Source organism: Coptis chinensis, unplaced genomic scaffold (assembly GCF_015680905.1).
Source record: "Coptis chinensis isolate HL-2020 unplaced genomic scaffold, ASM1568090v1 utg8721_pilon_pilon, whole genome shotgun sequence".
NCBI classification, from domain to species: domain Eukaryota; kingdom Viridiplantae; phylum Streptophyta; class Magnoliopsida; order Ranunculales; family Ranunculaceae; genus Coptis; species Coptis chinensis.
In genome coordinates, this window is record NW_028238186.1 from 1 (window position 1) to 16259 (window position 16259).

The following is a 16259-nucleotide window of genomic DNA, read 5'->3' on the forward strand; positions in this document are numbered from 1 at the left end:
AAACTTGTTATCATTATAAATAAAATTTCAACATAAGAACAACAACAAAACCAACATTTTTCTTTTAATTGAAGAGAATATACTGAAAAAAAAAACATTTTCTTTTATTTTGAAGAGTATATACTATAAATAAAAAATAACAACAACAACAATATTTTCTTTTATTGAAGAGTATATACTAAAAAAAAATTATTTTTTTTTTTTAAAGTAAATTATCCACTACAAAAAAAAAAAAATAAAAATAAAAAATAAAACTATAAAAATAAGACAAATCAAAACTCACAAAACAAAGCTAAGCGAACTTATTACGCTTTCCAAATACCGAGTGGCGTGCACTACTCTAAAAGCTCGAACAACTTCCACTATTGAAGTTTAGCCATCAATTCAAAACATACAAGTTGGTCTAACTACCTTGTGAAACATTCTTCCATATGTTCTACCTCATTACAAAGTCCGCGATCTTCATCTAGGAAATCTGAAGTTAAAAACCCATATTGAAAAATTAAGTTTTCGCATACATACCACCTAAGAGTGTTGAACAAAAGCACATGTCTTATTTTATGTGCTTTCCTTCCTATTGTGTGATAACAGTAGGCTTAGAGATAACAAAGCATTGTTTCATTCCATTTGGGTTTTTGACTGTTGGTTTCTTGGCACAACAATATGTTGAGCTCCTTAAGTGATTGTAGATAGTTATGGACTACAACCTAATGGCGGTTGGTTCTAACGAGTTTGTATTGAGGATGGATAGGATTTTGCGATTCGTAAAAGGACTTCAAATCCACAACTTGTTGCGTTTGTCCTAATTATTTGTAAAATTTGTTATCATTATAAATAAAATTTCCACTAAAAACAACAACAAAACCAACATTTTCTTTTATTCGAAGAGAATATAAAACAAAAAAAAAAACATTTTCTTTTATTTGAAGAGTATAAATTATAAAAAAAAATAAAAAAAATAACAACAACAACAACAACATTTTCTTTTATTTGAAGAGTATATACTAAAAAAAAAAAAAAAAAAAACAAAAAAAAAAAAAAAAAAAAAAAAAAAAACAACAACAACAACAACAACAACAACAACAACATCATCATTTTCTTTTTTTCGTAGATTATCCACTACAAAAACAGAAAAATAATAATAAAAATAAAACACTACAAAAATAAGTAGAATCAAAAACTGACAAAAGCAAAGCTAACGAAACTTATTACGTTCCAAAATCAAAATGGCGTTGCACTACTCTAAAAGCTCGAACAACTTCCCCACTCTTGATGTTTTAGCCATTAATTCTGATATATCGTGTTGGTCTAACTACCTTGTGAAACATTCTTCCATATGTTCTACCTCATTACAAAATACGATCTTCATCTAGGAAATCGAAGTTAAAAAACCCATCTTGAAAAACTTAAGTTTTCACGCACATACCACGTAAAGATTTGTTCGGACAAAAGCACATGTCTCATTTTATGTGATTTCTCTTTCTATTGTGTGATAACGAGGAGGCTTTTAGAGTTAACGGCATTGTTTCATTACGTTCATTTTCGACCTTGTTAGTTTCTTAGCACAATAATCTGTTAAGCTCCTTAAGTGATTGCGAGATAGTTATCGACTTCAACCTAAAGATAAATTTGGTTCGCGTGTTTCTATTTAGGAGGATAGGATTTTGAGTTCGGAAAAGGACTTGCGTCCACGGACTTGTTGCAAGCTTGTCCTAATTATTTGTAAAACTTGTTATCATTATAAATAAAAGTTCAACATAAGAACAACAACAAAACCAACATTTTCTTTTATTCGAAGAGAATATACTACAAAAAAAAACATTTTCTTTTATTTGAAGAGTATATACTATAAATAAAAAAATAACAACAACAACAACAACAACAACAACAACAACAATATTTTCTTTTATTCGAAGAGTATATAATAAAAAATAAAAAAAACACATCATTATTTTCTTTTTTTCGTAAATTATCCACTACAAAAACAAAAAAAATAATAATAAAAATAAAACCATATAAAAATAAGACAAATCAAAAACTCACAAAAGCAAAGCTAACTGAACTTATTACGCTCAAATACGATTCGGCGTGCACTACTCTAAAAGCTCCGAACAACTTCCACTATTGATGTTTGCGCCATCAATTCAAAACATACAAGTTGGTCTAACTACCTTGTGAAACATTCTTCCATATGTTCTACCTCATTACAAAGTCACGATCTTCATCTAGGAAATCTGAAGTTAAAAAACTCAGATTGAAAAAATTAAGTTTTCACGCACATACCACCTAAGAGTGTTCGGACAAAAACACATGTCTTATTTTATGTGCTTTCTCTTTCCTATTGTGTGATAACACGAGGAGGCTTGTGGAGTTAACCAGCATTATTGTTTCATTCCGTTCAGTTTCAACACTGTTGGTTTCTTGGCACAACAATCTGTTAAGCTCCTTAAGTGATTGCAGATAGTTATGGACTACAACCTAATGACAGTTTGTTCTAACGAGTTTGTATGGGGAGGATAGGATTTGCGGTTGAAAAGGACTTGCGTACCGCGGCTTGTTACGTTTTTTCCTAATTATTTGTAAAATTTGTAATCATTATAAATAAAATTTCCACTTAAAAACAACAACAAAACCAACATTTTCTTTTATTCGAAGAGAATATACAACAAAAAAATAACATTTTCTTATATTTTAAAAGTATATACTATAAATAAAAAAAAATAAAAAATAACAACAACAACAACAACAACATTTTCTTATATTCGAAGAGTATATACTATAAAAAAAAAAAAAAAAAAAAAAAAACTACATCATCATATTCTTTTTTTCGTAGATTATCCACTACAAAAACAAAAAAAAATAATAAAAATAAAATCCGATAAAAATAAGACAAATCAAAACTCACAAAAGCAAAGCTTAAGCGAACTTATTACGCTCGAATAAAATTCGGCGTGCACTACTCACAAAAGCTCAGAACAACTTCCATTTATTGAAGTTTGCGCCATCAATTCAAAACATACAAGTTGGTCTAACTACCTTGTGAAACATTCTTCCATATGTTCTACCTCATTACAAAGTCCGCGATCTTCATCTAGAAATGAGTTAAAAACTTCGGATTGAAAAATTAAGTTTTCGCATACATACCACCTAAGAGTGTTGGACAAAAGCACATGTCTTATTTTATGTGCTTTCTCTTTCTTTATTATTGTGATAACACGAGGAGGCTTGTAGAGTTAACCGGCATTATTGTTTCATTACGTTGGGTTTCAACACCGCATTTGGTTTCTTGGCACAACAATCTGTTAAGCTCTTCCAAGTGATTGCAGATAGTTATGGACTGACGACCTAATGGCCGATTCGGTTCTAACGAGTTTGTATTCGGGGAGGATAGGATTTTGGTTCGAGAAAGGACTTGCGTCACGACTTGTTTACGCGCGTTTGTCCTAATTATTTGTAAAATTTGTAATCATTATAAATAAAATTTCCACTTAAAAACAACAACAAAACCAACATTTTCTTTTATTGAAGAGAATATACAACAAAAATAACATTTTCTTATATTTAAAAAAGTATATACTATAAATAAAAAAAATAAAAATAACAACAACAACAACAACAACAACATTTTCTTTTTATTAGAAGAAAGCATATACTAAAAAAAAAACTAAAAAACCAACTACATCATCATATTCTTTTTTTCGTAAATTATCCACTACAAAAACAAAAAAAAAAAATATATAAATAAAACCCGATAAAAATAAGACAAATCAAAAACTCACAAAAGCAAAGCTAGCGAACTTATTACGCTTCAAATCTGATCCGCGTGCACTACTACAAAAGCTCAAACAACTTCCACTATTGAAGTTTAGCCATCAATTCAAAATATCGTGTTGGTCTAACTACCTTGTGAAACATTCTTGCATATGTTCTACCTCATTACAAAGTCACGATCTTCATATAGGAAATCTGAAGTTAAAAAACCAATCTTGAAAAATTTAAGTTTTCACGCACATACCACATAAGATTGTTCAGACAAAAGCACATGTCTCAATTTATGTGCTTTCTCTTTTCTATTGTGTGATAACACGAGGAGGCTTTTAAAGTTAACCGGCATTGTTTCATTCCGTTACGTTTTGACCTTTGTTGGTTTCTTGGCACAATAATGTTGTTAAGCTACTTAAGTGATTGCGGATAGTTATGGACTACAACCTAAAGATATTTGGTTCTAACGTGTTTGTATTTAGGAGGTTAGGATTTGCAGTTCGAGAAAGGACTTGCGTCCATGACTTGTTTGCAGCTTGTCCTAATTATTTAATAAAACTTGTTATTATTATTAATAAAATTTCAACTTAATTTGAAAAAATTAACTTAACTTGTTATCATTATTAATAAAATTTCAACTTACTTTCATAATGTAAAAATTTACCAACGATATTGAAAAAAAAAAAAAAATCCATACATTAAGGGCTATGCTCATTGATTTAAAACCATATTTTTTGTGGATATGATCTACTAACCATAAAGAACATCTCTACAAAAATTCAACTTGTTTGAAAAATTTTAACATTGGCAAAAGATGATTGCAAATACTTGACAATTTTAGACCATTAGATATTTTTTTCAAATGTGGACAACAATTTTTATCTAAGTTAGAGAACATCTCTACAAGAATTCTCTTTTTTTTTTTTTTTTTTTTTTTTTTTTTTGTATATATTATAGTCTTCAAATAAAAGAAAAGTTTTTTTTTAAGAACATATAATAAAATATGATTTCTACATTAAAAGATAATCCTATGTGAACAACTTTGGCAAATAAAGATGACAAAGTACTTAAATAATACATACAATAAAGCATGTTTTCAAACTTCCAATTCAACGGGAATCGAAGGAAAGTCGTCATCTCTTATTCGATCTCCATTTAACTTCAGATTACTACAAAATCAATTACGCCGGGATGTCCATACCTCCGACTTTCTGGGACTGTAATAACTTTGTTCAAATATTGCCATATTCCCTCTCAAGATCACAACAAAGCTATACATGTGGCACCTTTGAGTGAATTCATTCCCTTGAGTTATAGTTACTTCAAGAGTCTTTTTGTTTTCTTCAGTGGTGGTGTTATAAGAAAAGCTGATGTACAATAACTTCAGAGCTGCTGGCATTGCCGTCTTGATTAATTATGACACTACAAGAAGTAAATTGATCTGAGAGTGGTTAGGCAATGATACCAGCAATTAGAAACAAACCGACACCCAATGCAAAGTTTGGCCTGATGTCTAATCCCGAGGATCCCGCTTAGGCCTAACACTCACCTGCGGCATTTGCAATGTAACATGGTAAAGTTATCAACAACTTAAATCAAACTTTTTGATAAAATAAATATTAAGTACAAATACTCCGATTAAACGTCTAGAAATGTTTTATTGAAAAAAACGTTATGACTATGTAAATGAATCATCTGTCTTTGAAAGAATAGATTGACACATCTGTCTTTGAAAGAATATATTGACAAAGCGGAGACCAATTACCGAACCAAGGCACTCAGTAATACATTTTAATATAACTAATCGACAATTAGCAACACCTCACAAATATTTTAATGTAAATGTTTTTCTTTATTCCAATACAATTAAAAGATCTATCATCCCATATACAATAGGATAGAAATTGTATATGTATTCTAACAATAATCCTAACGTATTCAAATGACAAATTAAATAAAATTTTCAAGAGGGGTTCCAAAGTCTCACCCAAAAATTTAACAACAATAAGGAAAAAAAATCCATACATTATGGGCTATGCTCATTGATTTAAAACATCATTTTTTGTGGATATAATCAACTAACTATAAAGAACATCTCTACAAAAATTCAACTTGTTTGACAATTTTTAATATTAAAAAAAGATGATTGCAAAAACTAGACATTCCTGGACCGTTAGATATTTTTTCTAAAGTAATTAACAATTTTTATCTAAGTTAGAGAACATCTCTACAAGAATTCTATCATGTTTTTTTTTTGTAATATATTATACTCTTCGAATAAAACAAAATGTTTTTTTTTTCCAGAAGATATAAAAGAAATAAGATTTCAACACTGAAAGATAATCCTATATAAACAACTTAGCCAAATAAAGAAGACAAAGTACTTAAATAAAACTTACAGTAAAACTTGTTTCCAAACTTCCAATTCAACAGGAATCGAAGGAAAGTCGTCATCTCTTCTCCGATCTCCGTTTAACTTATTACTACAAAATCAATTACATCGGATGTCGATTTTTCACACACCACAGACTACAATATCCTCGTTCAAAGTTCAAACATAGCAATCTTTCCTCTCAAGATTACAACAATGCTAAACACGTGGCACCTTTGAGAATATTCATTCCCTTGAGTTATAATTACTTCAACATTCTTTTTGTTCTCTTCAGTGGTTGTGTTATAGCTAGAAAAAGCTGATGTACAACAACTTCAGAGATGTTGGAATTGCCGTATTGATTAATTATGACACTTCAAGAAGTAAGGTGATCTTAGAGAGGTTAGGCAATGATACCGCTAATTAGAAACAAACCAACACCCAATACAAAGTTTAGCCTGATGTCTAATCCCAAGGATCCCGCCTAGGCCTATGACCCACTTGCGGCATTTGCAACGTAACATGGTAAAGTTATCCACAACTTAAATCAAACTTTTTGATAAAATAAATATTGAGTACAAATGTTCCAGTCCAGCGTCTAGAAATGCATCATTGAAAAAAATGTTATGACAATGTAAATGAATCATCTATCTTGGAAAGAATAGACTGACAAAGCGGAGACCAATTACAGAAGCAAGGCACTCAGTAATACCCATAAATGTTTTAATATAAAAAATAGGCAATTAGCACCACCTCACCAACATTTAAATGTAAATATTTTTCTTTATTCCAATACAATTACAAAAGATCTATCATCCTATATACAAAAGGATTGAAATTGTACATGTATTCTAACCATAATCGTAAATTATTCAAATGACAAATTAAATAAAACTTTCAAGAGGGGTTCCAAAGTCACACTAAAAAATTTACCAACAATAGTGAAAAAAAAATCCATACATTAATGGCTATGCTCAATTATTTAAAACCTCATTTTTTTTTATTTTTTTTTTTTTGTGGATATGATATACTAACCATAAAGAACATCTCTACAAAAATTCAACTTGTTTGAAATTTTTTAATATTGTCAAAAGATGATTGCAAATACTTGACATTTCTGGACAATTAGATTTTTTTTTTCAAATGTGGACAACAATTTTTATCTAAGTTAGAGAACATCTCTACAAGATTTTTTTTTTATATTATATTCTTCGAATAAAAGAAAAAAAAAATTCTAGAACATATAAAAAAAATAGGATTTCTAAATTAAATGATAATCTTATGTGAACAACTTGGGCAAATAAAGATAACAAAGTACTTAAATAAAACATAGAGTAAAGCTTGTTTCCAAACTTCCAATTCAACGGAAATCAAAGAAAAGTCGCCATCTCTTCTCCGATCTCCATTTAACTCAACACTAAAAAATCAATTACATCGGATGTCCATTCCTCACGCACCACAGACTGCAATATCCTCATTCAAACATAGCTATCTTCCCTCTCAATATCACAATAAAGCTATACATGTGGCACCTTTGAGAGAATTCATTCCCTTGACATATAATTACGTCAACATTCTTTTTGTTCTCTTAAGTGGTGGTATTATAGGAAAAGGAGATGTACAACAACTTCACAGATGCAGGCATTGTTGTCTTGATTAATTATGACACTTCAAGATGTAAGGTGAACTGAGAGAGATTAGGCAATGATACCCATAATTAGAAACAAACCGACATCCAATGCAAAGTTTAGCCTGATGTATAATCCCAAGGATCCCGCCTAGGCCTAAGATCCACTTACGGCATTTGCAACGTAACATGATAAAGTTATCCACAACTTAAATCAAACTTTTCGATAAAATAAATATTGAGTAAAAATGTTCCAATCCAACGTCTAGAAATGCTTCATTGAAAAAAATGTTATGACTATGTAAATGAATCATCTGTCTTGGAAATAATAGACTGACAAAGCAGAGATCAAATACAGAAGCAAGGCACTCAGTAATACCCATAAATGTTTTAATGTAAATAATCAGCAATTAGCAACACCTCACAAACATTTAAATGTAAATATTTTTCTTTATTCCGATATAATTACAAAAGATCGATCATCCTATATACAAAAGGATTGAAATTGTACATGTATTCTAACCATAATCCCTAAAGTATTCAAATGACAAATTAAATAAAACTTTTAAGAGGGGTTCCAAAGTCGCACCAAAAAAATTACCAACAATAATGAAAAAAAAATCATACATTAAGGGCTATGCTCATTGATTTAAAACCTCATTTTTTATGGATATGATCTACTAACCATAACGAACATCTCTACAAAAATTCAACTTCTTTGAAAAAATTTAACATTGGCAAAATATGATTGCAAATATTTGACATTTCTAGACCGTTAGTTATTTTTTCAAATGTGGACAGCAATTTTTATCTAAGTTAGAGAACATCTCTACAATAATTCTTTTTTTCTTTTTCTTTTTTTCTTTTATTTTTTTTTTGTATATTATATTCTTCAAATAAAAGAAAAAGTTTTTTTTTCCAGAACATATAAAAAAATATGATTTCTACATTAAAAGATAATCCTATGTGAACAACTTGGGCAAATAAAGATAACAAAGTACTTAAATAAAACATACAGTAAAGCTTGTTTCCAAACTTCCAATTCAACGGGAATCAAAGGAAAGTCGTCATCTCTTCTTCGATCTCCGTTTAACTCAGTACTACAAAATCAATTACATCGACTGTCCATACCTCACGCACTACAAACTGCAATATCTTCGTTCAAACATTGTCATATTCCCTCTCAAGATCACAACAAAGCTATATATGTGGCACCTTTGAGAGAATTCATTCCCTTGACATATAATTACGTCAACATTCTTTTTGTTCTCTTAAGTGGTGGTGTTATTGGAAAAGGTGATGTACATCAACTTCACAGATGCAAGCATTGCTGTCTTGATTAACTATGACACTTCAAGATGTAAGGTGAACTGAGAGAGGTTAGTCAATGATACCCGTAATTAGAAACAACCCGACACCCAATGCAAAGTTTAGCCAGATGTCTAATCCCAAGGATCCCACCTAGGCCTAAGATCCACCTACGGCATTTGCAACGTAACATGGTAAAGTTATCCACAACTTAAATCAAACTTTTTGATAAAATAAATATTGAGTACAAATGTTCCAATCCAACGTCTAGAAATGCTTCATTGAAAAAAATATTATGACTATGTAAATGAATCATCTGTCTTGGAAATAATAGACTGACAAAGCAGAGACCAATTACAGAAGCAAGGCACTCAGTAATACCCATAAATGTTTTAATGTAAATAATCGGCAATTAGCAACACCTCACAAACATTTAAATGTAAATATTTTTCTTTATTCCAAAATAATTACAAAAGATCTATCATCCTATATACAAAAGGATTGAAATTGTACATGCATTCTAACCATAATCCTAAAGTATTCAAATGACAAATTAAATAAAACTTTCAAGAGGGTTTCCAAAGTCGCACCAAAAAATTTACCAACAATAGTGAAAAAAAATCCATACATTAAGGGCAATGCTCATTGATTTAAAACCTCATTTTTTGTGGATATGATCTACTAACCATAAAGAACATCTCTTCAAAAATTCAACTTCTTTGAAAAAAATTAACATTGGCAAAATATGATTGCAAATACTTGAAATTTCTTGGCCGCTAGATATTTTTTTCAAATGTGGATAATGATTTTTATCTAAGTTAGAGAACATCTCTACAAGAATTCTCTTTTTTTTTCATTTTTTTTTTAATTTTAAAAAAAAGTTGTTTATTATACTCTTCGAATAAAAGAAAATGTTTTTTTTTTTTCCAAAACATATAAAAGAATATGATTTCTACATTAAAAGATAATCCTATGTGAACAACTTGGGCAAATAAAGATGACAAAGTACTGAAATAAAACATACAGTAAAGCTTGTTTCCAAACTTCCAATTCAACGGGAATCGAAGGAAAGTCATCATCCCTTCTTCGATCCGTTTAACTCAGTACTATAAAATCAATTACATCGGATGTCCATACCTCATGCACTACAGACTGCAATATCTTCGTTCAAACATTGCCATATTCCCTCTCATGATCACAACAAAGCTATACATGTGGCACCTTTAAGAGAATTCATTCCCTTGAGTTATAGTTACTTCAAGAGTCTTTTTGTTGTCTTAAGTGGTGGTGTTATAAGAAAAGCTGATGTACTACAACTTCAGAGCTGCTGGAATTGTCGTCTTGATTAATTATGAAACTATAAGAAGTAAATTGTTCTGAGAGTGGTTATGCAATGATACCGACAATTAGAAACAAACCGACACCCAATGCAAAGTTTAGCTTGATGTCCAATCCCGAGGATCCCGCTTAGGCCTAACACCCACTTGCGGCATTTGCAACGTAACATGGTAAAGTTATCCGCAACTTAAATTAAACTTTTTGATAAAATAAATATTAAGTACAAATATTCCGATCCAACGTCTAGAAATGTTTTATTGAAAAAAATGTTATGACTATGTAAATGTATCATCTGTCTTGGAAAGAATAGAGTGACAAAGTGAAGACCAATTACAGAAGCAAGGCACTCAGTAATACCCATAAATGTTTTAATATAAGTAATCGGAAATTAGCAACACCTCACAAACATTTTAATGTAAATGTTTTCTTTATTCCAATACAATTACAAGATCTATCATCCCATATACAAAAGGATTGAAATTGTACATGTATTCAAACAATAATCCTAAGGTATTCAAATGAGAAATTAAATAAAATTTTCAAGAGGGGTTCAAAAGTCTCACCTAAAAATTTAACAACAATAAGGAAAAAAATCCATACATTAAAGGATATGCTCATTGATTTAAAACATCATTTTTTGTGGATATGATCAACTAACTATAAAGAACATCTTTACAAAAATTCAACTTGTCTGACAATTTTTAACAATGGCAAAAGATGATTGCAAAAACTAGATATTGCTGGACCGTTAGATATTTTTTCAAAAGTAATTAACAATTTTTATCTAAGTTAGAGAACTTCTCTACAATAATTCTATCTTCTTCTTTTTTTTGTAGTATATTATACTCTTCGAATAAAAGAAAATATTTTCTTTTTTTCAGAACATATAAAAGAAATAAAATTTCTACACTAAAAGATAATTCTATGTAAACAACTTAGCCTAATAAAGAATACATAGTACTTAAATAAAACTTACAGTAAAACTTGTTTCCAAACTTCCAATCCAACGGGAATCGAAGGAAAGTCGCCATCTCTTCTCCGATATCTGTTTAATTTAGTACTACAAAATCAATTAGATCGGATGTCTATTTCTCACGCACCACTGACTGCAATATCCTCGTTCAAACATAGCTATCTTCCCTCTCAAAATCACAACAAAGCTATACATGTGGCACCTTTGAGAGAATTCATTCCTTTGAGTTATAATTACTTCAACATTCTTTTTGTTGTCTTCAGTGGTTTTGTTATAAGAAAAGCTTATGTACAACAACTTCAGAGATGTTGGCATTGCCGTCTTGATTAATTATGACACTTCAAGAAGTAAGGTTGTATCAGCCCATTCTGTGGCCACTTAGGTGGCATGTCCTCTGACCTGCAGTAGACTCAGAGGATGGGGGCACGAGACACCGGATCAAGACCGCAGAATCCTAAAAAGGTATAGGTCATACAGAGACAGGCGACCCAGGGGGTCAGAGTCAAAGATGAGGCAACTTAAGGAAAAAGGAACAGGGGGTACAGAGCAAGGCCGCGTAACCCTAAGAGGACAAGTGGGCGGAGATGGACCAGAGGATAAAAAAAGGATCAAGGGATGAAAGAGAGGGGGAGGTGATATAAATAGGAACAGTATAGTAGAGAAAAAGAAGATGAAAAAAGGAAAAGGGAGTGACTAGTGAGAGAGAGGCTAAGGAGATCAATAGTGAACTTTGTGGTTAACACATTTGGCGCCGTCTGTGGGAATCGAAATTAATCCACGATCTGGAAAGAAGGGGAAGTTGCGAAACATGGCTCCAGCTAAGAGGGGAAGAGGTAGAGGAAGACCTAGGAGGACAGAGGTCGTTCAGAATGAAACTGCGAGTGTGGAAAACATAGAGATAGAGGAAGAGGAGGTTGAGGATTCAGTGGTGGAGGCAACAAGGTTGCTTCAAGAGGAGGTAGGTAGACTCAGAGGAGAGAATGATGAATTGAGGAGAGAAAGAGAAGACACTCAGGGGAGGGTGGAAACAGCGGTACCTGCGGGTAGTGAAGTGGAAGTACAAAGTGAGGAACTTCATCAGGAACAAGGGGCGAACAATGCAGGAGGCATTACCATGGAAATGGTGCGACGATGATCGAAAAAAGAGAGAGGCTAACCGCGCGTGGAAAAGGATAAACAGTATGAACTAAGAAGTTGGTGGATAGCCTGAATCAGAATCCACTTGTTGACTCTATCTGGAATTCTGAGGTACCTAAGAGATTCACGCAGCCGCGGTTCGAGAGGTACGACGGAAAAGGAGATCCGGCGGACCATTTGCATCACTTTAGGCAGCAGATGCCGCTATGGCAGGAGGCGAAGTATGATGGCCTCCGTTGCATAATGTTTCCTGCCAGTCTGAAAGGGGGAGCATCCGACTAGTATTATCGGTTGGAGTCACGGAGTATACAAAAGTTCGAGGAGTTGGAGCAAGCTTTTGTAAATCACTTCATCCATCAGAAAAAGTGGGTAGTAGATGTAGCGGATCTCTTTAATGTCAAGCAGAAATCCGCCGAGACACTCAGAGACTTCTTGTGCAGATTTAAGAAAGAAACGTTGAGGGTGGAAATTTTGGATGAGCGTACCGCGGTCATAGCGTTCCAGCATGGACTGAAGCAGGGAACCATAGTGCATGAATCCGTATCAAAGATTGAAGTTACCACATTACATGCTTTGTACCTGAAGGTAGAGAGATACATCAGATACGAGGACATTTTGCAGAGAACTAGTAAGGAACACAAGAAACCCTACAAGTCAGTTCACGTCGTGGGAGCAGAGAATATGAGAGATAGGGAAAGAGCAGCGGCAAGAGATGGGGGAACCTACAGAAAGGAGCCACGGAAAGCGGGAAGAGGCAGAGACCAAGCCGGAATATAATACAGAGAGAGAAAACCCTACCGTGAGATGGATTTAACTCCACTGAACAAGCCATTGGAGGAGATCCTGCCATTGATTAAGGGTCGCGAAGATACGAAGCTCCACAAAACTCACCTAAAAAGAGTTGGAAGGAAAGCCGTTTTTGTGCCTATCATCGTCGTCGAAATCACACTACCAATGAGTGCTATGCTTTGCAATGGCTAGTGGAGAGAATGATTGGGAGAGGATTGTTAAAGGAGTTCGTCAAGGAAGTACAGCCGGTTGAAAGGGTTCCTATCGCGGCTAGAATCCTAGGCACGATAAATGTTATTTTTAGTGGAGAAACACTGGGAAGGAATGCCCACAGAGACAAAGTGAGAAGGACAGCCAGTCTGCAGCAAATAAATGAGGTTGTGGCGATCGTGGCGGTTCGAGGAGCCGGCAAGGGAATGACGGGGATAGAGTTCACCCCAAAGGATCTGGAGTCAGTGGTTGCGCCTCATGAGGAGGCGCTGGTGATTACAATAGCGATGGGTAACTACATGGTAAAAAGGGTTCTGATAGACTGTGGAAGTTCAGTGGATCTGTTATTTCAAGGCGCGATGGAAGAAATGGGTATCGAAAGGGAGCAGATGAAGCCGCCTCAGACTAACCTATTCAGCTTCAACGGGAGCATGACTGAGTCGCTAGGGGAACTCACTTTGCCGGTGATAGCGGGACCAGTGACGGTCTTCACCCGTTTCATGGTAGTGGATACCAACTCGCAATACAATGCGATTCTAGAAAGAAAATGGATCCATGAGATGAAGGCTATCCCATCGACTTAATACCAAGTAGTCCGCTTCTCGACAAATGGAGGAACATATGAGATAAGGGGAGATCAGGTCGCAGCACAGAATATCCACTAGGTGACAACAAAGAGTTTGGTTCGCGGTTCAGATAAAGATGCGCCAGAATGGGCTGCCAAGCTAGCATAGCAATTACAGACCGGGGACAAGGTCAATGAGAAAGAGCTGATCGTCGGGGATAAGATCATGGATGAGATTGAAGTGGTGAACATAAGGGAGGCAGAGGAGGAGAAGTTTGTCAACATAGGGACCAGTATGTCTGAGGATTGGAAAGTAAATCTGATTGAGTTGTTAATTAAGAATAGCGATGTGTTTGCATGGACAATCGAGGATTTGGCTGGATTGGATCCGGAGTTCGCTTGTCACCGATTACATATAAGAGAAGGGGCCCGTCCAGTCTAGCAGAAGATGAGGGGCATGAGGCCGCAGTATGCACAAGGAATACGAGAGGAAGTAAAAAAGCTGAAGGATGCTGGCATCATCCGCGAATGCAAGTTTACTTATTGGCTGTCGAATCTAGTGGCGGTACCCAAGAAGAATGAGAAAGTGAGGATGTGCGTTGATTTTACGGATGTCAACAAGAAATTCCCGAAAGATTGTTATCCCATGCCACGGATAGACGAGTTAGTGGACAGAACCGCAGAATTCAAGATCTTCTCCTTCATGGACTCATTAATGGGTTATAATCAGGTGATGATGTATAGTCCTGACCAGGAAAAGACCGCGTTCATAGTAGAGGGGGGGACGTACTGTTATACCAGGATGTCATTTGGGCTAAAGAATGTTGGGGCCACATTTCAAAGATTGGGGGAGAAGATGTTTGAAAGCAGAATCAGGAAGGGAATGGAAATCTATATAGATGACATGGTGGAGAAGAGTATGACCAAGGAGGAGCATTTGGCGGGGCTAAGTAAAACGTTCTATATACTGCGAAGACATAAGCTAATGTTGAATCCAAAAAAGTGTATGTTTGGTGTGACTTCGGAAAAGTTCTTGGGGTATATTGTCACCTACCGCGGAATAGAAGGCAACCCGGATCAGATAAAGGCACTGTTAGAAATGCCGTCTCTGCAGAATGTAAAGGAGGTTCAGAGATTGGCAGGTAGGGTCGCAGCTCTCAATAGATTCATATCTAAGTCCTCGGACAAGTGTCGGCCTCTGTATCTACTCCTAAGAAGGACGACCGACTTTCAGTGAACCGTGGCATCTGAACAGGCTTTCTAGGAGTTAAAAGAATATTTGGGGAAGGCCCCTATTCTATCGCGCCCGGGGCAGGGGGAGAAGTTGTATTTATATCTAGGGGTGTTTGAGTGGGCAATCAGTTCAGTGTTAATAAGGATAGTGGACAGGACAGAGAGGCCGGTGTACTTTCAGAGCAAGACGATGTTAGACGCAGAGACGAGATACAGTAGAATTGAAAATTTTGCCTTGGTTTTGATCTTTTCGGCGCTAAAGTTGAAACCCTATTTTGATGCTCATTCGGTGGTAGTGGTGACCAACTTGCCACTCAAGCAGGCGCTAAAGGCAGATAAATCAGGGAGAATGTTGAAATGGGCTGTGCTGCTTAGTTCATACGACATTGAGTACCAGACCAAGACCACAAAGAAGGCCCAGGCAATGGCAGAATTTCTGGCCTAGTTTCCGGCCGAGGACCCTACCTGGGGGAGGAGATGGTCATGGAACAGGAACCAGAACAAAACCACGACCCTCTGGACCCTTGGGACATGCGGAATGGATGGAGAGTCTTTGCAGATGGGTCCGCTACAGATACGGGGAATGGAATTGGGGTGGTGCTGGTAACCCCCGAGAATACTCGCCTAGAGTTATGAATGAAGTTGGGCTTCGCTGCTTCGAATAATGAGTCTGAATATGAGGTGGTGATAACAGGTTTGGACTTAGTAAGGGATCTGAGTGTGCGAGAGTTGATAGTATATTCTTATTTGAACTTGGTAGTATGTCAGGTCAATAGAGGGTTCACGGCTCGATGTCCTAGGATGGTGAAGTATCTGGAGGTATTGCGGCGAAAAGCAAGCACCTTTGAGAAAATCAGTTTTGCTCATCTGGGCCGGAGTACTCCCTGGGACTGAAGATCTCTCCTTGTCAAAAAAAAGTTAGAATCTAACTTTTAAATTTTCCAAC

General features: G+C 34.7%; 1 protein-coding gene across 1 annotated transcript; it reads left to right on the plus strand.

The window, feature by feature from the left end:
- The first annotated feature begins 13505 nt into the window (after positions 1-13505).
- LOC147472743 (uncharacterized) lies at positions 13506-14099 on the plus strand. Its single transcript, XM_086588305.1, has one exon. It carries the CDS (start codon positions 13506-13508, stop codon positions 14097-14099), a length of 594 nt encoding a protein of 197 aa, XP_086444431.1.
- The last annotated feature ends 2160 nt before the right edge of the window (positions 14100-16259 follow it).

Coding starts and splice junctions, on each gene's coding strand:
- LOC147472743 (XM_086588305.1), top strand. CDS start 13,506: ATGATTGGGAGAGGATTGTTAAAGGAGTTCGTCAAGGAAGTACAGCCG.